The 22353-nt window shown below is 42.6% G+C and overlaps 1 protein-coding gene and 1 long non-coding RNA gene across 4 annotated transcripts in view; one reads left to right on the top strand and one right to left on the bottom strand.

Annotated features, from left to right (window-relative positions):
• Window positions 1–22353, top strand: part of ALCAM (activated leukocyte cell adhesion molecule) — a 37656-nt gene that overhangs the window by 5365 nt on the left and 9938 nt on the right. For both annotated transcript variants that reach the window (XM_037378256.1, XM_037378255.1), the window contains exons 3-13: window positions 1993–2057; window positions 2469–2556; window positions 3403–3585; window positions 8435–8562; window positions 10294–10423; window positions 16920–17032; window positions 17914–18049; window positions 18125–18258; window positions 19735–19867; window positions 20569–20607; window positions 20918–21035. In XM_037378256.1, the coding sequence (XP_037234153.1) occupies window positions 1993–2057; window positions 2469–2556; window positions 3403–3585; window positions 8435–8562; window positions 10294–10423; window positions 16920–17032; window positions 17914–18049; window positions 18125–18258; window positions 19735–19867; window positions 20569–20607; window positions 20918–21035 (1267 nt within the window). The remainder of the gene's footprint in view (window positions 1–1992; window positions 2058–2468; window positions 2557–3402; window positions 3586–8434; window positions 8563–10293; window positions 10424–16919; window positions 17033–17913; window positions 18050–18124; window positions 18259–19734; window positions 19868–20568; window positions 20608–20917; window positions 21036–22353) is intronic.
• LOC119143708 lies at window positions 12834–20989 on the bottom strand. Of its 2 annotated transcripts, XR_005102770.1 has the most exons (5): window positions 20891–20989; window positions 18785–18869; window positions 18418–18495; window positions 17522–17772; window positions 12834–14564 (listed from the first exon to the last, which is right to left on the bottom strand). It is a non-coding gene; the product is annotated as an uncharacterized LOC119143708 (long non-coding RNA). The 2 variants fall into 2 exon arrangements; XR_005102769.1 differs by having other exon boundaries at window positions 18418–18869.

Genomic DNA, 22353 nt, shown 5'->3' with positions numbered 1-22353 from the left:
AAGCCCTTAAGCTGAGAGACAAGCAGTGTGCTGAAGCTGCAAACCCACCAAAGTGAGCTCCACTGCTGCCAAGTTTACAATTTCTTCTCGCAGAGCTAGTAAATGCCAGATATGTCTTTTGTAGTAAATTACCTTGGAGCCCCTGCTGTGGCCAGGGGGTCTGGCAGCAGGCGGTTCCCTTCAGAGCGGCTCTGGGAGAGCAGGTGGTGGGCTCCCAACTGCGGCATCGTCACCACAGCATGCAAAAAACCACACAGGGACCATGGAGCTGGGGGTCCTCCCGTTGGTCACAGCCCTGCAGGGGGTCCCCAGCACCGAAAGGTCTGTGTTCTCAAACCAGTCCTGGGGGAGATGAAGGGAGGGAAAGGAAGCAAAGCAGAGGAGGGGGGAGGATGGTGGTGTGGTTTGTGGTTTCGATCAGTGGGTGAGTGTGACAGGCAGCCAACTGTGCCTGTTTATGCGACCCAAAGATCTGAACCAGAGAGGCCTGTTAATGGTCTTGTAAAACCACATTTGCTTGAATTGACATGAAATTATTTGCCCTGGACAGGTTCTTAGAGAAAATAGGTTACCCTTTTTCCTTTAAAACTAACAAAGGACAAATAAAAATGCACATATCTTTAAAAAAACAAATACCCTTTATTAGCCCTTTGAAGAAATTGCAATGGTTTTGGTGTATAGCTTTGGCTATTTCTTTTGTTTCTTTTTGATTTTTGCCACAAGCAAAGTTGTTTGCAAATGTCGAATGAATGGCTTTTGTTGCCTTTCATTTCCCTTTTGAGCTGTTGTTGCTGCATCGTGGCATAATCTTCCAAGCGAAGAATATCTGTGCATTCGCACATATCCCGACACATACACATACCTGCAGATGCGCACAGAGCAAAGGGATTCTTTTGGAAACGGGAGGCTTGCCACCCCTGCCGCAGCTGGCGTGGTGCACCTGTGCGTTAGCAACTTCAGCAGGGTGCGGAGATCTTGGCCAGATAGCGTGAAGTTGGCTTTGGGCTGGGGTTACTGACATCCCAGCACATTATTTCATAGGGAGCTTGATTTGGGAAAAAGGTCCTGTAAGCTGGCATGGTTAAGGATGTTTCAGTCTGTAAAAGTATAAAGTACACTTACTTAAGCAGTATAGCTAGGGTGGAGAGGCTTCTTTGGCTGTATAAACATTGATTCCCCCCACACACTCTTCCGCTCTTCTTTTAAAAGTGTGGGGAAAACTGTCTCTTTTGGAGATGAAGATTTGCATTCCGGGCTTCAGGCCAAACTATTTTAACAGACAAGTTATATAGTCTCTAGAAAGTAGCCTTTTATGATGGAAACACTGATAGATCCTCCACTTTGGCAAGCTAAGAGGTCCATCTACCATAATAAAGGTAAACAAGAAGACATACTGACACTGAAGAAAAAAATATTTTTTTTTAAGAGACTCATAACTAACTCAGAATCAGTTGAAGTAATTACACTTATCTCTATCATCTGGATTTCTGAAACGTAACAATCCCAGTTAGGAAAAATAAACATTAGAAGAATGATTAGGTTGATTTTGTTCCTTTATATGTGGCAGCTCAGCCACAGTACTACCCACAGTAAGGCCGCTTTTTTGTTGCTATAGTTTCTGTACCACTGCTTCCTCCTCCAGCATGTGTATCACATAAATCAGATAGATCAGATCAGGTTCTCTCCTCCCAGCTGCTGAACTAGTCTGCCTGGCTAAAATACGTATTGTCAGAATGCATGGAACTCATGGAACTCATGACAGGAGGTATGACACATTTTAAGGTGATGGCTTTTCCTTTTCAATCCATTTGCTAATATTGAGGTAGAAGTATCTCGCTTTTTCTTCTTTTAGTGGCAAAGCGTAGGTAAGACTATGCCAGGCCAGATGGTACCATTTAGCCTCAAGGTCTATGTATCTTGTAGCAACTTTCTGCTTTTCAAACAGCTGTCTGTGCTCCCTTCACTAGTACTTTTATCCTGTTTGTGTTTTAGAACAACCCTCTCAACCAGAAATCTTACATCAAGCAGACTTCTTAGAAACAGAGAAGCTACAAATGGTAAGAGCAGCATTCTCCTCCCGAGTTACGTGCCTGATGGTTGCCTGAAGTTCACAGCCAAGACAGAGAGGCGGCGGGCTGAGGCTCGGGGGGTGCGTGTGCTGCGTGCCCACCTGCCTCTGCGCGGCTGTGGTCCGTGGCCAGGCTGAGCACAGCAGCTCCCTTGCTGCTGCTGCGTTAGCCCTGCCCGGCTCTGCAAACAGCGGCCGTCCTGGGCTTAGAGCCACCACTGAACCCTCTTCCAAAGCATGCCTGAGCCTCGCTGGTGGGATGTGTCCTATTTAAGAAAAACAATTGCGGTTAAGGATTTGAACTTTCTGGCAATTTTTACCCAAAGCAGCATAAGCGAAAATAGAATTATATTAAAACATAGTGGAGAAAAAGAGCAACTAATTCCTTTCTGTTTTGCAGCTCGGAGAGTGCGTTGCAAGGGACAGTTATCCTGAAGGCAATGTTACATGGTACAAAAATGGGAGAGTTCTGCAGCCTGTGGATGAAGGTACGTTTCTGTAGTGGCCAGGCACAGGCAGGGGTATGCCCCAAGAGCTGTGTTCAGAGGGGCTGCTCTACTTTGGTCAGAGGTGTTGTTCCATTGAGGAAACTACTCACGTGGAAAGATGAAACTGGAAGGAAAGTTTGGGGCTTTGAGGAGCACCCAAGCTATGCCATATCACCTCTTTCAGTTCCAGCTTTACAACCGCATCATGGGGAGGAGGGGTGCCTTTGGTGGTGCTAGTGCAAAGCTCTTCTCGAGTCTGTGTAGCTAGTGGAAACCTGTATCTGATTTCCAGCTTCTGCTCGTGTATTAGCTGTCTCGGTTTCGTACCTGTCCGGTATTGTGTTGTGGATCATGTATTCATCATCTCCTTATACAGGTATATTTTCTCCAGGATATTTAAGAACTGTGTTTTTCCCTCCCTTTCACCTTTCATTTTGACAGGCTGATCAGACCACAGTATTTTACCGTCTATAAACCAGAGAATGCTTACAAAGTTAAGTCATAAATACAATCCTACAAATTTTTTTTGCCAGCGTCTTTGAGGCCTTCTTTCTGTCTTACAAATTAAGCTGCGATTTGTATTTAAAAAAACACTAGTTTGCAATTAGTTTTTTGTTTTGAGTTGATTTAAAATGTACAGTATGTTAGGGGTATGTTGTTGCTAAAACGTTGCTGGTATATGTCCGTGGCAATACTAAAGGAAAACTGTTTGTGCAGTCTCTTGGGTAATTTGTCATGTTGCTTGCGTGTTTGCAGCCTGATAACAAATGCAGAGCAGGCAACAAAATGTTGGAAAAAGGTTGCAAATTCTGCCTGTGTGACGCTGAACCAGTATTTCCTTTTCAGTTGTGGTCATAAATTTGCAAAAGATTGTGGACAAAGCAACTGGGCTCTTCACCATGACATCATCTCTTCAGTACATGCCCACAAAGGAAGATGCAAATGCCAAGTTTTCTTGCATTGTGACGTATTACGGACCGTCAGGCCAGAAGACAATACAGTCTGAACCAGTTGTCTTTGACGTTCACTGTAAGTTATTAAAAAGCATCTATTGCTGTAGGAGGTCTGCCGCAGGGCGGGGGGGGGGGGGGGGGGACAGGGACGGGGACACACAGACCAAAATCGGAGACAGTTTAAAAAATTACAGAGACATTGCTGCTTGGCTGCCAAGCTGGTTTCTTCAGAGCTCATTTGCAGCAAGATGGTCAGAGTACGTTGTCTGTGTAATTTTAAATTTGAATCTTCAGATTTACCTGCGATTTCTTTCTTTCTAACAGTCAAACACTGAATGTTGAGATTACATTGGCAAGGGGAAGGGGGTAACCACAAAAAGTTGCAGTGCAAGGGGCTTTTCAGAACTCAAACAGAAGTTAGAGTGGTTGACCGAGTTGACTTCCTGTGCCCCCTGAAATATGCAATGAACACACAACGCAGGTTTCAGTACAGTCAAATGTTTTTCATTTTTCCCAAGTCAGCACCAAACAGCTAATGCCGGCAGGCTGCCTTGCGCAGAGCACAGCACCTTCTCTACAGCTGTAAGGTGCAGATTTTTACATTTAAAATGTATCATTGGAGTATTGGTAGACTTTTAAGCAGAGTGTTTCTGTAAATAATTCCTTCCAACTGGCCTAAGCCTTAAAGGAACTTCCTTACTGTGCTATTGACCCATGTGAAAATGTGAAAATCGTAATTCTCCTTTGAGTGGCCACAACAGGCAGGGGGCAGGGAAAGGGGGTGGTAGCAGGGAGAAAGGGGGGAAGAAGCATTTCAGTCTTGTCAAATGATGCTTGTGAAGGACTGTAGGAGGCAGAAGGTCACAGTGGAATGCAGAGGAGATAGGCAATATGGCCAGCCCCATGTTCTCGTTCTGCACACTTCAGGTATTACCTCAGCTTACAACAGAAAAGCCTCTGTTTTGGGAGTGATAGGCTCTAAGTATACAGTTGGGCATCTAATAGGGTTTTAATAGACATGGTGTGACAGCTCTGTGATCCAGCTGAAAATAAAAAAGATTGCTAAGGCAATGGATTTCTCCAGCTAGCACATGTGCCCCATGGGCTTGAAAATTAAATCCTCTGGCTTGCAGTGGCAGGGTATGCTCTACCTAGGTGGTTGCTTGCTTCTTCACAGGTAATGTTTGTTGGGCTGCAGAACAGGGGATCGGTTTTGACCTTGGTCAGATGAAATCAAACCTTGGAGCAGCTGCTCCTTGGTTTCACCTGGAGAAGCTGGAGTAAATGAAGGTCTTCTTTTCACTAGCTGTTTCTCCAGAATGACAACTGTCACTCCTAATGGGGAAGAAAACCTTTGGAACAGCAGCCATTATCCTTGGAAATAACATACAGATTTCAAGCCTGTGGACTTTAAAGCTAGAGATTTTTTTTTTTTTTTTTTTAGTTTAAAGTTGGGTACCAAATATCACTGTTGCGTTTCTTTTCTTTTTTCTGTCATCTGTGGAGCCCCATGGCCATGAATAACTCCTGCTGTGTATGGCAGATGTTCACAGGGAAGAAGTGTAATGACCAGAAAGCATTTTTTGCTATCACTTGCTGAGAGATGCTTTGCTGTCCTCATTTCACGCATTCGGCTACTTCACCTGCTGAGGATGTGGCTCTTGCAGATTTCTGTGATGCACGTACTTCGTGCACCTGCGGTCGTGGACTGCCCAATGCGAGGGAAGAAGAAGGTTGCACAGCACTGCAGAATCGCACCAGATAGCATGTGCGCTCCGTGTTAAAGACTTAATGATTGCTAGACTGGTTCTTTTAAGCCTGGTCTAGTAACAACTTAATTAAGACCGTTCTTCCTCCAGAGACAGGCAGTATCCTTGTGCTGCTGCTCTGGCAGCGCCGGGGGACAGGCACACCCTCAGTGCTGAAGAGTCCTCCAGTGTGAACTTCGCCTGTCGAGTACGGGCTAACCCAATTTCCCTTCTGAGTATTTTCATTTGCAGTAACTTCAATTCCTTACTCTGCTCAAATGCCTCTCCAAATGAATTTGTGAAACTCTTTATTAGCAGACGTCCAGAGCTTCGACAGATGAATTTTGTGATTGATGTTAGTTGATGATAACGACATGTCTGATTTGGTTTTGGGTTTTAATTTAGTTGAGTGGTCCTAATTAGTTTCTTTCTTAATAAATGTGATTTTTTAATGAGTCAAATATAATGGAGATGAAAAAAAAACCACCAGACTCTAACTCTAAGAAATGGAAGTTTTTCCGCCTTTTTTTTCAGGTTGTCTGTCAAAACTATTGTGTTTTGTATCTGTGAAGCAAGTAGAAAAAAAATCATAAAGAAGACCTGCTGTTCATTCTTTGCAACTTACCCATTTGTCTTAAAGAAATGGGGAGAGCATGTTTAAAACTATGCCTGCACAAGGTATTTTTTGAAGATACACCTATTCAGTTTGACTGTTTGGTGGGGGTCAGCTCTGGGTTGGTGCAGTCTGTAGTACCGAGGTGTTTAACAGCTAGCTGACGTTGTGGAAGCAGCCAGCTGCTGTAACCTAGTGTGAGAAGAGCTGGATGCTAGTTGGAATTGGATAACTCTAGCTCAGCTAGCGGTAGTTACCAGCTCTGCGTTGCAGCTGTAGCAAGCAAACTACAAAGAGTAGCAGGAGTAAGACAGGAGGATGCTTGGAGCTGGGCAGTTAGGTAGATCTCAGATATCTAAGTTATTTAGAACCTGTTATGCCGGGTTCTGCTCAGCATGGATCAGCGATCCCAGGTCATGTCTGTGAGGCAGAATTCCCAGTTGCGCCCTGTTGTGAAGTCTCTGTCTCGTCATGGATAAACTTCTTTTCGTAACAGGTTAGAGTCAAAACCAGTTTGTACTCATGCTTCTTCCAGCAGTGGTGTTTTCCTTGAAACGACGCAGTCATGGCTGGGTCTGGGATAGCAGGTTTACTGAGTAGCAGCCTTTTGGTGCTGGCTGCCAGGATTTTACTCTTGCAGAAAACAGAATCTCAGGCTGACTGAAGGTAGGATGGGCCAAGCCAGGGATGTGTGCCCCTGAGAGGGAAGATACACCTTCTCTGTGCTGCTCCCTGTATTGGCGATGGCAGGGGAGCGCATTCTGCACGCCGAGCAGCGCGCAGCCTTGCACTGAATGCTGTGTCTTCCTGTCATCAGGTCATGTCTTCCTCAGAAGGGTGACCTCTTCACCTTGGAGAACAATGTAATTAGTCTTTTGCTATTTACTGCTGTGGATTTTATTTCCCGCCCCCCTCCCCAGTTTAGAGAATGATACTAAAAATTTGCTTCTGGTTGACTGCAGTAGATAAAAGGGTAAGGTATTCCGACATGAGACTGGGGGTTTGCAGGAGCGTCATTCTTGTTTAACTGTGTCCATTTTTAATCCAGTTCTGTTCATCTCTGTGGTAAAAACCTGTTCCAAATGAAAGTCCTAAAGGCTTCCTCATTATAATTCATCCCTCTTCAGTCTTGAGACAAAGCCTAAGCAATGCCAGGGTATATCTAGACATCCTTTATGATAACTTTTTTGCATTTGGTCATCTTCACATAAACTCAAGAGAAGTAGAGATGGGTTTCTGCAGTAGGCTCGCTCTCCACAAAGCCCCTGAAAATGTTTTTTTTGTGGCGCAGCAGCAGCCAAGAGGCATGCGTGTGCTTCCTGGCCAGCTGCTTCATCGCATCCGTGGCATCCCACACCAGCAGCGATGCTGGGCTTCCATTTCCTAGGCCAGCAAAGTTGTGCTTCAGCTCTGAAGCTACGGAGATGGGAGCTGTTCGGAGGTGGGAGGGAGCCGAGGCTGGTGCATCTGAGGAGGGAGGAGGGGGCTTGTTGAAGCCCAGTACCCCTCCTCCAACAAGGAGGAGCGAGGTGCTGTGATAGGGCTCTCAGACACCGAGAGGCCACAGCAGAACGCAGCTCCTGTGATTGAGAAATCTTGTCGCAGAAGACAGAGATGATGAATGCCTTGAGGGCTGGAAGGGCTGTAGAGCACACGCTTCGCTAAACACACAAAATCAACTGTCGGGCAAGGGTTTCTCTGCCGTGTAGATTTTTTTAGTGTCTAATAAGGTGCACTGTACTGTGTCTTAATGCAAGACTGGCATCTTTGATGGAATTTTATTTATTCATTGAAATTAAAACAGTGAGAGTTATCTGCCCATATTATTTCCTTTAATTTTGTTCATTTCACTTTGTTTTTGAAAAATTATATTTAGGCTTCTACTTAGAAAGAATAGCATCTATTAAAGTACACTCTGTCTTCACCTTAAAAAAAATCACCAAAGTAAAATATAAGTTATAGTTCAACTTCACTGAACATGACAGAAGTATGTTACATTTACAGTTCTGTTGACTATGTTAAGGGTCCCATTATGTTCACCAAATTCATCTTTCTGAAAGCCTGTAGTGATCAGCATATAGAATAGGCTGAACGTAGTCGCTTAGTTCGTATTTCTTTCTTTTTAATGCAAGGCGGCTATTATCTAGTACTAATGCGAAGCGTTGACAGCTTCAGTTATTTTTCTGATTGCTGCAGTCCTCCAAACAGTGAGCTTTGCAGAGGACAAGTTAATCCGTCATAATGAAATCGCACCATGAAACTCTTCATACTGATCAGGTTGGGTTTTTTTAAGCACGTGACGTGGTTGTACTCACTGCTGTTTCAGCTACAGGTATTTTGGTGAAGAAGAATGAATTTTATACCATATGGATTCTTTGCACTTCATTGAAAAAAATGTAGAAAGTGTGATTAACTTCAGTTCTTTTATTAAAAGATCTGTGCATGCAAATACCTTCACCTGCTTGATGATAACATCACATACTCTTCAGCCATGCATACATATGCATAGTGTTACTGTGTGGGGTTTTGGCAGAAGCTATTGAACATATACGTTATTTTCACAGATCCAACAGAGAAGGTGACCATTCAAGTGCTGCCACAAAGCAGTACCATTAAAGAAGGTGATAACATCACTCTGAAGTGCTTGGGGAACGGCAACCCTCCTCCGCAGGAGTTCCTGTTCTACATTCCGGTAAGGCCTACCTTGCTGTCACTGCACGGTGAAATATTCTGTATCATCCCTTCCCGCAGACATTGCTACATGTCAGTGTAGCCGTGATTTTGTAACAGATGAAGGAAGCGATTCGATGCGACTAAACCTGAGGGCAGACATCAGCCATCATGTCAGACTCCGAGGGCGCCTCACCTGAGCTGGCAAAATGTTTTGAGAAAGAAACTCTTCTTTCCCCCACCCCACCTCAAGTTTTCTGGGGTTAGGACCTACTAAAAATTGCCAGGTTTCATTTCCCGTCATCAGATATTTTGATAGGAAGCAGTTTTGACTAAACCAGTTTAGTGTCTTGAATAAAACCATCTCATATGTTGTCATAACAGTCAAAGATCTAGCAGTGAAAGTACAGGAAATTAATGCAGCCATTTTCTTGACTTCACAGATGAAACATTTTGTGCAATTTCTTTTCTTTAGTTAATTAATTGTTTAATGGCATAACAACACAAAAAAGAACAAGTGTGACAGCACAGGAGAAAGCGTAGAACAAATCTGTCAAACGCATAGGATGCAGATTGAGAAAAATAAAGTCTTGGGTACCATTAATCTTAGTATTGGTCAAATCCACAGACAGATGTGGTTTTATAGTCCAAGATTCCCAGTCCTGCTTGTCTCTTCTATGTCACATCCCATTTTTTTTGTTCCTGCTGCAGTCGTGAGCAGAGCTGATCTTGAGAGAGGCCAAAAGCAGTGGCATGCTTTCAGTTATTTCAAAAACTGCATGTTGCCCTTTGAACGTAATCCTCATCTGCTTTGGGTGGCTCCTGGCATGTCTCAATTGCTGAAGAAGCAGCCAGAGAAACTGGGAGCTGAAGTCCTCTTATCTCGGAACAGCCATTTAGATTCAGCGAGTCATCCTAGGAACGCACTAGATGCCAGGGAAAAAGTCTGTGGTGTCTGTCCCCGCTCCCCTATCACAGCGAGCCAGCTAAACACCTGGGTTTGTCTTATCTCCAGTCTCTCTGCTTCCTGATACTGGTCCTTTCTCTCAAGGAGTGCTGGAATTAGTGATTTCTTTGCAAGGCTCGTGGGTATCATCAATCTCTTGCTGGATTCAGAGATACCAGTTAGGGTTTCCTTCTGTGCTTGCTTCAAAGCTGATCTAAGTGAGTTGGTTGTAACCCCAGGGAAACTGGGGAACTGGGCAGCCAGAAAGCAATGCTGGGTGGCTAATTCAACACACCAGTTTCCATGGATAACTGTGTATAAGATAGCCTATACCCTAACAGGCTCCATACCATGCTGTGGACAGAGCAAGGTTTGCTGGTGCTGTTCAGAGGTGTGTAATGCAGCACACGTCATGTCATGGTTGTTCCTAAACGGAATGCATCGTTCCAGATGCAGATTCAGAAACAAGATTTGTTTTGCTGCAACACTCTTATTCGTAGACTGTTTCAGTCTTTTGTTTTCTCCCTTTTTCTGCTAAACTTTCAAATTTTGATTTTTAATATCTGCTTCAAACAAGTGAGTCATTCAGTTAAAGGAGTAATTGTAGGTGGTTTTAAAACTATGGTGTTATGCAGAAAATAAATCTTAGTGCTATTAATAGGTAATTACACTTAGGCGATGCTGTGTCTATACCTATTTTGGAGTATTTTACCATCCTTATAATAATTTTTTAAAAAAACAGTCTCATCAAAAACTCATGTTTTCAGCAGGCCCGTATACAATAAATGTTTTGTTTTCCATCCCCAGGGAGAAACAGAAGGTATAAGAAGCTCAGATACCTATGTAATGACAGATGTGAGGCGAAATGCGACAGGGGAATACAAGTGCTCTCTGACTGACAAAAGCATGATGGACTCGACCACCATCACCGTGCACTGTGAGTCACTGCATTTTGCACTGCTGGTTAAGGTACAAGCCTGGCTTGGACGCTCTGGGGTGGTCCCTCTCTGCCTCACTTGGGCAGATCAGTCCAGTCAACCTATGGCAGAACGGGGCGGTGGGGTTGGTTTGAAGCACTGTCGGGTCATTTTTGGTTTTTCTAATGTATTTCTGTTTGAAAACTTTAACTTTCTCAATTCACTGGCTTAGATAAAGATTCACTTTATGCAACCTTTGTACAGTATACAATATTATTGCACTGTTGCATACAGTGAAAACTGGTATTTTACGTTTCACTCGTGAACGTATGTGGCAAATTATTCTCCTCCAGCTGTGCCTTAGAACATATTCAAACACGCAAGCTGGCCAACAGTGCTATCACTGAAGGTCATTCTTCACAGTCAAATTCACATTAGTCTAATATCCTTTCATCTTATCTCAGCGAGGTTGATGTGTACGGAGCCTAGGGAAGAGCCTTAGGGATTCCTTATGTCCACATCAGAGGGGTTGCTCCTTTTAACTTCACCCAGAATCACGAGAGCTGCAGAGTGCAGTAAAGTGGCTTTAGCTGGATACCAGGAGTATTTACTCACACTTTTATCAGCAACACTTTAAAATCAGCCATTTAATTGGTTGAACCATTGAAGCAATGGCTGCTTTTCAGTGGTTGCTTTTAACGTCTTTATGTGAGAAGACAAGAGCAGAAACTCTTTCGGACTTCGCTGTACCACCGCAGGCTGCGAAAGGGGACTCAGGCCAGTGGGATCAGCTTTCCCCTAAAAGCACCGATGGTCCCTAGTCTTCCGAGTAGCATAAATACCCTTAAGAGTTTACACATTCAGAGGGACATGATGGATAATGAAATTTAAAGGCTTGCACAGGAGTTATACCGCACATGAAAAGAGACTTCGTGTTTGAATGCTTGGTTTTGATAATATTTTTTTTCTTGGAAAGGGTACAATGCATGCAGAATATACCTGTACACGAATAATTACACTATCGCATTTAATGAATAATTTTCATTTAATAAGTTCATTTGCTGTTTTCCTGCCCGTCCCTTCTCTTTGCCAAGATTAGGGTATGTAAGATCTGAAGAGAGCTCTGTGCTGCTGCCACTAGCTGCCCAGTATCAAAGGTAGCTTGCTGGTAGAATGCTGTGGTATAACTGACCCTTTTATTTTGCTCCAAGTGGATTGCGTGTCTCTTGTACTTCCATAAATAGTTACTCTAAAGAATGGCTTCCTCAGCTCCAAGTTATATATAACAACCAGTTTTCCTTTCTTTGCTATTTTGTCTGCATGTGAGAAGAGCTTTACTACACAAGAGAAGCATGTGTTTTCTTGACAGAAGGCTTTCCAGGGTTGGCGGCTGGTGCACCTACTCAGAACTCATAGGTACAATCTAGTACCTTGCTGCTTTGCTTCCCTTGGGGTTCACGTTGCTTTGGTTTGTTTCTCTTACACCCCACCTCCGTCTGCGATAAAGCCTTTGCCCGAGTGAGGCGCGGTGGCTGGGAGCAGTTCTGAAATGCCCGGGCCATGCCCTGGCTTTTTAGCTACTTCGATGCCTTGCCTTATGCTGGGCTAAAGCATTTCTGTAATGTGTTTTCTTGTGAGGACTCCTCTCAAAAAGTTATAAAACTCACAGATGCTTTATAATGTCCGCTTTCATCTCTCAATTGCTAACTTTATATTAATTTTCCAGCATAACTCAGTAATTTTTAGTGCTTTCTCCTTCTCGTGTACTTTATATTTTTGGGTTTTTATTATGCCTCCATGATGTTTTTTGTCCTTCAAATATTTATTGATGCCTATCAAATCCTATTTTTACCTCCCTCTTATTTTTATTGCTTACCTTTTCACATACGGATGAACATTCCTGTCTATGCTGTTACACTGAAGAAGCCTTCATTCTGAGTCCGGGCTTTTAGCTTCTTGACATCTAGTCTTGGAACTTTAGCTTTTGGCTTTTTATTATTTTCATTAAAAAAAAAAAAAAAACCAAACCAAAACAAACAACCACAAAAACACAACAAGAAACAGGCAATATAATAATTTTAGTTTAAATTTGTGAAACTATTTAATTTACACTTCGACTGTAGTGCTTTTTTTTCCCAAACAGATTTTATTGAGCATTATAATTACACTGGTTCCTTTCAGTGTCTAGGTAGGGAAAGCTTCTTGCTGGTATGAAAATTCATTAGCACATTATAGCACACATTATAGCCCTTAAATATATTTGCAACAAAGTACTCTGGCTCAAGACCAAGCTCTTTTTTTTTTTTTTTTTTTTTGAGATGAATGTAAATTATGAGAGTCTCAGAGAGCTGGAAGTTGACTTTAAAGCATCCAAGTTACCCATAATGTTTAGGGAAATGATTTGTAAAGCAAGTTGAGGGGGAAGGAGAGAGGCGCCCCGTTCCCCGCCGGGCACCAGGGAGAAGCGGAGCCCTGGCCCCTCAGGGCAGCTCCAGCTCCGTGCGCAGGGTCCCGGCTGGAAGCGGCAGAACCGAGTGCTCACGGCAGGCGTGATCTGCCCCTCGACAGCAGGAGAGACCCAACACGATTTGTGTCGTGGCTTTGGGGGTTTTTTACACTAGGTTGTTAATTTTCTGCCAGCACTGTTCCTTGAGTGAGCTGGCCGAGGACCAGATTAGCAAGGATCAGGGCCAGGAAGGAAAAGCGAGCGAGCCGTAGCAAAACCTTGTTTACAAGCGCTTAAACTGCTGGAGAAGCACACCCTGAGCGAGGCAAGGAGAGCGACTGGCAGTGGAGGACGGGCGCTGCTTCCCTCAGCTAGGAAGGAGCAGGCGGCTGGTTCAGCCCACGTCCCCTTTCCTTTGTCCCTTGCTAAAATTATTTCCGCATGTAAAACCCAGCGTGGAGTAGGGCTGTGGGACTTCCTCTTGGTGATGCTTTCTTTTCTGCTAAAACGTGTTTTCTGGGGAGATAGGTTTGCAAACCTTCGAGTGAATTAAAGGTTTTAGAAGTTTAGCATTTTATGTATTTAGGGGGTTTTTTTGTAGCCTTTCCTTGTGCTACAGCCTCATTGCAAATACGGGGAAAATCACCTTTTGAATGTTGCATAGAAAAAATAATCTATTCTCATTATACCAGGAGAAGTTTCTGATTTTCTGCCAGTATCTTTAGGCAGTTCAGACTACAGGCAGGCGCTGTGCATAGTTCTCCCAGTTGTAGCCCAGTATTCCGTTGGAGGCCTCCTTGAAATGCCGAGAGCCTGTCCTTGTATGTGCAATAGGGTTTCAAAATGGAAACCTTTGCTCAAGTCTTCCCCACATTAATTCCATACCTTTCTCACATGATGTGGTAATACATGCAGAACGCGCTCTTTGTCTCTTCCCTGTGCTACTTGGTATGCAAAGACAGCACTGAAATCAATGCAAGGCTTCAAGTGAGACCACATGAAGAGCTAGCACATATTGAAAATGGTGCCTGATGAAAAGTTTGTTTATGAAGATCATTTCAAAGCCAAACAGGAAATGTGTGGGAAATTCTTGCAACAAAATTTTTCTTTCAATGGCAAGGAAAATTAATTCTGACAGTTTTCCGTATGCAGGAAATATTTTCTCCTTATACTTCTGTACCAAGAAGAAATTATTTACTAACGGAGCATATAAGTCAAGAGGTAAAAGTAGCTACATCGCATTTCTTTGTGGACACTACAGATAAACTGGCAGAATATGAATCCCAATCAAATTGCTCTATGTAAAGTTCCTAGAGGGGATGCCGTGTTAAGCAGTAGCTTAATTTGGTACTTGCTTTATAAATCACCTTGCAAATACTGCTCTGAGCTGTGCAGTTCATCTCGCATACTGTAAATATTCCTGAACTTCTATAACAACCCGGACCGCAGTGTGAGAGGGATCAGCCTCAGTGACACCACGGCAAGGGGAGGGGGGCACAGGCGTGCTGCCCTGGAGGCAGGCTGGGCTGGAGCATCGCTCTGGGCTCAGTGTCAGTCTTGACCGAGATGAAGGCCAAAAATTTAATGAGTTTCTGCTTCCTGGGGCGTATGTGAGAGAAATCCCTCCTGTAGGGTCTTTGGTGATTTCTGGGGTCTGAGGTGCAATCTTGCTTCAGAGAACAACAATTTTAAGTAGATGATAAAGGAAGGTCACCCTGAGGAAAAAAATAAAATAAAATCTTAGCTTCTTCTTCAGCCACCTCTCTGCCTTGGTAGTATTGTGCTCTAGAGTAACAGAGCAAGAAGAAACATCCCATACACCATCTGAATCTGTATAACAGCCGGCGGCTCAGCCCCCCCAGCCGCTCTCTTGCCCTGGGTGGGATGGGGAGAGAAAGGGAAGGGTAAATGAGAAAACTCGTGGGCTGGGATAAGGACAGTTCAACGGGCAAAGCCAAAGCGGCGTGCCCAAGCAGAGCCACCCGAGGAATCCCTTCCCCCTGCCACGGCAGGCAGGGGCTCAGCCCCCCCAGGGCAGCAGGGCTCAGCACGCGGGACGGGGCTGGGGAAGGCAAACGCCATCGCTCCCAGCGTGTCCCCCCTCCTGCTTGCCCAGCTTTATGTGCGGAGCGTGGTGTTACATGGTCTGGGATATCCCCTTGGGCAGCGGGGGGCAGCTGTCCCGGCCGTGCCCCCCAGCCCCTTGTGCCCCCCGGCCGGCTCGCTGCTGGGGAGGAAAGGCAGAAGAGGCTCCGTGCAGGCTCTGATCAGCAGTTATGAAAACATCCCTGACTTACCCACACTGTTTCCAGCACAAATCTAAAACATAGCCCTGTACCAGCTACTGTGAAAAAACATTAATTCTACCCCAGCCAAAACCAGCATGATACAAATGCTCACTGGTTGAGTCTTCTATTTCTTTTTTTTGTTTTGTTTTTGTTTTTTTCTTTTTCGTTTTTCTTTTTGTTTTTCTTTCTTTTTTTTTAAGCAATGGTAAAATCTGGGGAACCTTGTTAGTTTGGTTGCATTTTCAACTTTGGGGAGGCAGGGGAAGAAATCCCTGTAGGCATACAGAAACAAAATGCCATTTTATCTCTTTGGTAAGAACTTTGCTTTACGCATGCAGAGATGAAATTACAGTCCGTGTGAGCTCTGGGACGAGGCATTAGGCTTGTACCACAGATAATAGTGCAGGCTAACAGTACAGGATGGACCCCAGTAGCTCCCTGGGTTCTGCCTTTAAGTACAACGGTGTTCCCAGGGCAACCACTGAATGCAGCCGGGAGCCGAGTTCCCTGTTTTGTTAAGGAAGACTCACACTTTGCCCTGTCCTCTACTGACTGTGGCTTTGCCTCAAGCTTTTTTTAAACACTGCTAAAAAGCTGAAAGGATGTTTTACAGTACTTTCCGAGCAAGTACTATATTTGTGATAAAATGATGTGCACTTGCTGTTTGAAAGCGTGTGCGTGGGTGCATCTGGGGTAGGCATTCGACCAGGCAACTTGGCGTACAAGCAAGGCGCTCAGAGGGGAAGCAAAAGAGAGGTTTAACTTGGCAAACTGCTTCTTTCTTAGTGTAGGATCTTTTTTTCTTCTTTTTTTTTTTTTTTTTAAAAAAAAAAGAAATCAGTAGCCTGCCAAATCTATATAGTTACAAAATCTAGAGCAGTGTTTCCTGATCTTTCTGTTAGCGGCTGTCACCCTGCCTGGTGTCAAACGCAGCCATCGCGGACTGCAATTCCCCTGGAGCCAAAACAGGTCAGGCAAAGCCTGGACTCCGAGTTACACAAAAATGGCTTTTGAAGTTACAAATGAAAAAAATAAATCAAAGGGCCTCATGTGTGGCCCCTCCAACCCTACAATTCAGACTTCTCACCCCTTCAGTCAGTATCATGCCTGTAATTGAGATATCTATATCTATATATAAAATTTTATTTATTTAGTTATTTATTTATTTATTTGAGAGATATATATGATTTATTTAATATATATAATACACACCCTGTATTTGACTGTCCTTATCCTCTTTAGATGCTGGGGTTAAACATCAACTTGGTTTATCAGATTCTAGGAGTTACCCCTTGTCCTCCTGTCTGCTTCTCCACACATGGATTTCAGGTTAATCTGCCCCCCCGCACAAGCCCTCCCCTGCAGATACAGTTCTGCCTGGCCCGTAGCGAGCTGCCACCGTAGCAGCCTGTGCTTCCCCCTGCAAGATGCACCAAGATGCACATGGTGCTACATGAAGTTCTCCTGCGGCTTCTTGTACCTCCTCTATCCTTCTTTCCGCAATACAAGGTGAAAAAAAAATTACCCGTTTGCTTCGTGGTTTGTGAGTTTGTGCTTTTCCTTTTAGCCTAGAATTACAGCAAAAACGTTGATGTTCTGCAGTGCCTGTTGTAGAATAATTCTCTCTTCTCCCTTACTTGTGAAATCGACTTACATTTTAATGAAGAAATGGTATCTTGAATTTAATGAGTGCAATTAGTCACATTTTCTTTCCTCGGTAAGCCTTTGAAATGGGCCAGGCTTTCTGAGATTAACTTTTGACAAATGTTCTTTCTATCCCAGATTTGGATTTGCAGCTTACTCCTAGTGGAGAAGTCACAAAACAGATCGGAGAGGCCCTGCCTGTATCGTGCACGATTTCTTCTAGTAGAAATGCAACTGTGTTTTGGATAAAGGTTGGTAATTCATCTACTTCACACTTCATCTGAGTGTTCGCCTCTGCTTATTACTGCTGCTGCCTCACTGCTTAGGAAGGGATGAAGTCCTTCGATGGGCTTTTTACAGAATATTGTTAAAACGCATTTAGCACATGGCTAAAATGAGAGCTACTGACTCCAGCTGATGACTGAAAATCAGTTACTGTAATTACCGACTCAGTTGTTCAAAGGGAGAGAAGTAATGCCTAGTGTAACACAAATAAAACTTTTGAAAAGGTCTGTACCAGGCCCTTTGGGAATCAGGTCCCTCTGAGAAGGAAAGCCGCTTTGGAGGAATTCGGATCCCTGAGATGTTTTCTCAGAGGCAAGCTTGGTCTTGGGTCCCATAAACATAATAAAAGGGCAAGGCAGGCTGAGCGATCAGGTATTAGCAATCGGTGTTCAGTGGCTGGTGGCGAAGGTAGCTATCACAGATGGTAGATTTCAATTAATGAAAAATAGCGATACCTGATGGGCATTCAGTAGCATATGTTGATCTCAAAAGCGTGTCCTAGAGAACAGGTTGTGTCTCAAGCAGTTTGTACCATCAGGGGTTTTGGCCAGCCTACTATAAAAGCTCAGAACTAATAACTGCTCCCATCCATGTCCTTGATCTGCCAGTGACGTTGTTCGAGAAGTAGAGAGGTGGCTTTTATAAATCTCTGGTAGTTCCCACTTCTCACGCCGTTACATTGCAGTCAGCTACTCCAATGTAGTTACTAAGGAGGGAACACTTTAAGAATTAGGCTTTAATCTACCCAAGCACATGAAAAATTCTGTTGATAGCAGTCATGTTTGTAATTTAGCAGTTAATGTATTCTGAGTTAGGATTCACAGGCGTTAACTCCTTACTTTATCAGGACAATACCAGAATGCAAACAAGTCCATCATTTTCAAGCCTTCAGTATCAAGATGCTGGAAACTACATCTGCGAAACTACTCTACAGGAGGTTGAAGGGTTAAAGAAAAGAAAGACACTTAAACTTATTGTGGAAGGTAAGGGAGCAGATAGCTATGATTATTAATTGTCCTTTTCAAACAAAATGGTTAACACTAATATTGTTCTTGTAGGAAAACCTCAAATCAAAATGACAAAGAAAACCAACACAAATAAAATGTCTAAAACAATTATCTGCCATGTGGAAGGTTTCCCCAAACCAGCAGTGCAATGGACAGTTACCGGCACTGGAAGCATCATAAATAAAGCAAGTATCTATCTTACTCCTTTATTCACCAAAAGATAGTGCATAGGAGGTACAATTTAAAATCAAGAAACGTTTTCCAGGTAGTGAGACTGAAGAAACTAAGCCTTTTCATTTACCTAAGCGAAGGTTAAGTGGTAGCTGATGCTACATAGTACTCACATGGATGATTTCTGATGATAAAGGTCTTTTGAATAGAGCAGGGGAAGGCACAGAACACCCGCTGGCTACAAGCCAAAGCTGGAAGGAAAAAGCAAAGTTTACAAATGAAATACGCATTTTTAAGCTAAGGCACTTAGTCATCTTATCTGGGTAATATGGTGATTTTCCCATTGCATAAAGAATTTACAAATAATGATTTAACTATAGAACCTGCATTAGAAAGCAAATGGGTACTTGATGTAGGCATTAACTGGGTGAAATGTAATGAAATGTGGCAAGTACAAGACAGAAAATACAGACAATGCAGTTCCTTATGGGCTTTGCAGTTTTCATCCTAATTTTTATAGTTGTTTTTGTATGGTTATACCTGTAGTTTCTCACTGGCAACAGTAGCATAATGCAGTCATCCTGGGGGAGAAATGAGGAGTACCCATATGCAGCAGGAAAAATATCTGGAAAATAAACAAACTGCAGTATTTTCATATTGATTACCAAATCACATGCAAGGCATTGCCACGTTTTGCCTTGGCAGGAAAAATAAATGAGACATACATACAGTCAGAGACTGGAAGTACAATGCACAGTGCTCCTGTAGATTTCGTTACTCCATTCGGTTTTGCTTTAAGCCTACAGAAATTACGTATAGCTGTCAAAATTTGTCTTATTTACTCCAAGCTATAGCGCAGGAATTGTCTTGAAGCTATAGAAATGATTGAAAATAATTTTCTCTAGGCATTGTATTAATCTAAGAATGATGTACAGCAAACGTAAGGAACACCTTCACATCACTATTTTTGCAGTGCAGGTGCTGCAGGTACTAAATACAAGCAGTTTGGCAAAATAACACGTAGTGTGGAAACAGCTTGGAAAAGCTAGAAAGTGGAAAACTTCCAGTGATTGTTTTCCTTACAAAGACATAAATGAAAAACAGCAAGATGGGAAAAAATGAGACCGTAGGAGTTTTGATTTTGGCTTTTTCTTTAAGAATTTGGTCACTTGGAATATTTTTGAAATAGTAGAAAGAAACAGAAGCAAATACAGCATGTGGGTGACTTTCTTAAAAATGCCTCTTTGTCAGTGGTCTGACAGTGCGCACTGTACAAAACGTAGCTGTAACTGGATGCCTTGGCCGAAGTGTTTTCTTTCAAATGACCATTTAATAAAATAATGCATTATTTCTATTGCTATTGTTTGGAAACCTGAAATATTGGTTGAAAGTTATTTCCCTCTGAGCAGTTTCAGTGCGTAATATGGGTGATGCATGTATTGTTCTTTGCCTTTTTCAAGGAGACTAATACTCATTTTTTACCTTTTCAGACAGAGGAGACGAAATATGTTAATGGGAAATTTTCCAGTAAAATTGTAATTGCTCCTGAGGAAAATGTGACTTTAACTTGCATTGCAGAAAATCAGCTAGAAAGGACTGTGACCTCCCTGAATGTCTCTGCTAGTGAGTGCCTTCTAAAGCCCATTTTCTTAAAAGTTATAGTCTTATATAAAGCATCCGATACACTTCACACTCATATGAAGAGTAGTCTGCATAGTAACGTTGATACTAAGATATTTAACCTTTTTTTATCTTAAGTTAAGCAACTGTAAATCCATTCTGGATCAGAATACATAAAATTTATTTATAGCTTTCTGGGTGATGTCACTTAGTCTTCATGGCTTTCTTGGTTAGCTAGCTCATGTACGCTTTATATTGTTTACAGAAGTAAATAATATTACAGAGTAACATTACAGCATAATAGTACAAAACCATTGCAAAATAATACATTCTTTACGAGGCAAAAGTCTTTATTTATTACTAAATTAACATTATTTTTCAGCCTCAAGGTTCCCATTGATTATCACTGGTAGGACTTGTCTCAGGACAGAAATGAGCCATACTGGGCTTTAATTGGATGTCGCTTTTCAATGATGAAAGGTGGTGAGAAACTACGATTTGTGGAAGGGTAGCACAGGAATACTCAGTCAGAAACATTTCTGAGAGTATTATTACAGGCTTTGAATAGGAACCTTCAACTGGATATATTATAGTTACAAAGGAAAGACTTCTGCTTAAAGATAAGGTTAATTGCCTTGTTGCGATTAAAGGTGATGTTCAGGTATAACACGTTTTGTCTTTAATTTTAACGTTTTTCATTTCAGTAAGTATTCCAGAATACGATGAGCCAGAGGATAGAAACGGTATGTATGGTTTTCTGTCTCCATAACCCTTGCTGTTGATTGTCTCAGTTCAAGACCTCTGTAGTGTCACTGAACAATTGCCACAGTCCCTCAAAGCGGGACTTAATTTGAAGTAGCTGGTGCCACGATTGAGTAAGAATGTGATCTTCTTGAAGCTTTAAATGTGTTTTTAAGGACAATGCCTCCTTTTTATTTTTTAAAAATTTTGACTTTCTGACTCTTTTCTTGTTTCTGATAGAAATTTTTTAGAAATGTTTTAATGCTTTACTTTATCATAGGTCACCTCATTAACTTTTCTTCTTTGCTTCAGATGACAATAGCGAAAAGGTTAATGACCAGGCAAAGCTAATAGTGGGGATTGTGGTTGGTCTTCTGCTGGCTGCTCTGGTTGCAGGCGTGGTCTACTGGCTCTATGTGAAGAAATCAAAGTAAGCATTTATGTAAAACTTGACACTAAATGGAAAAAATATTAATAATAAGCAGAAATGTATGTTCACCTGTTTTTCTTCATGCAGCATTCCCGTAGTTTGAGTGGGGAAAGGTTGTTGCAGTAGGGGCATTTGATAGAGAAAGGAAACTTGGTACCTCTGGTGGGCTTGTCCTCATGCTTAACAGGACACATCTCCTGGAGGTGGGCTTCCAAGGCTTCATAGATCATCACCTGTCATGAGGTTCTCCTCCCTGACAGCTAAGCCTGTGCTGATTCTTGCATTTAAATATAGCACCTGCTACTTCATTGTGGGGCGTTAGGTCTGTGTGGCTTTACTAGAAACTGCCTTCGTTTAGGGTAGCTCGTGTGCTGTAAACATGGAATAAATTGCAGAATAAGTCAACTATCTCAGGGAGAAGAGAGATCCTTAATTCATTTGTTCATACATGCTTTGAGATCTCTGAAGTGAAATTGATAAAGGTAGTCCTGGGCTGCTGCAAACCCTAGGAGCTATCATCCCGATTGGCATGTTTTAGCCACACCAGGCGTAGAATGGGGTTTGCCAGTGAGAGCTGCTTGCTTTCAAGTTTCTTTATTGTCACACAGGCTCACTTTAGAAAAGAAACTGGATGATCTCAAAAGGAAAGCATGATTTCCCATCCTTTTAGAGGTGTCCATGACTGTATGCCATGTGGCCTTATCCTCACACATTTGTCTCCAGGGAGAACTGAGGGCAGGCTTCTTTCTTAGGGGTTCCTTACAGCTGCTTCGTGACAGGGAAGATTAAGGTAGTCACACGTAACATGCACAAATCAATACAGGTACAGAAGCAATCTTAAAGTTCAGTTGTTCTTTCTGTGACCTTTCATTAAAATTAGATCAAATGAGACTAAAATATACCAGTGGGATTTTACTATGAACAAAACGTGTTTCATTGATGTGAAAGTACAACAAGGAATCCTCCATCTGTTTCAAAATACTCTTTTTGGGTAATACATAAGGATTTTACTACAGCCATAACTGAGCAGGTTTTGGAAGTTTTTCAAAGAAAGAATTGCTATAAATTACCCAAGCACAGAATCACATTAAGATATTACGTGGGAAAAAGAAAATACTTTTTGCAAAGCTTATGCTTCTTTTGGTAGAAATTAAAAAGTAATAATAATGTTAAGCTCCTCCCACACTTTGCTACTAGCATAGTAAGTAATGTCTAGAATAATTTTCTTTTGTCTTTCCTTTTTAAATATGAGAATGTGGAATCATGAAACCCATTCATTGGTTTGGGTTTGGGGTTTTTTTGGAAGAGGTGGTTTGGG

Source organism: Falco rusticolus, chromosome 2 (assembly GCF_015220075.1).
Source record: "Falco rusticolus isolate bFalRus1 chromosome 2, bFalRus1.pri, whole genome shotgun sequence".
Lineage (NCBI taxonomy): Eukaryota > Metazoa > Chordata > Aves > Falconiformes > Falconidae > Falco > Falco rusticolus.
This window is presented reverse-complemented; position numbering and strand designations above follow the sequence as displayed.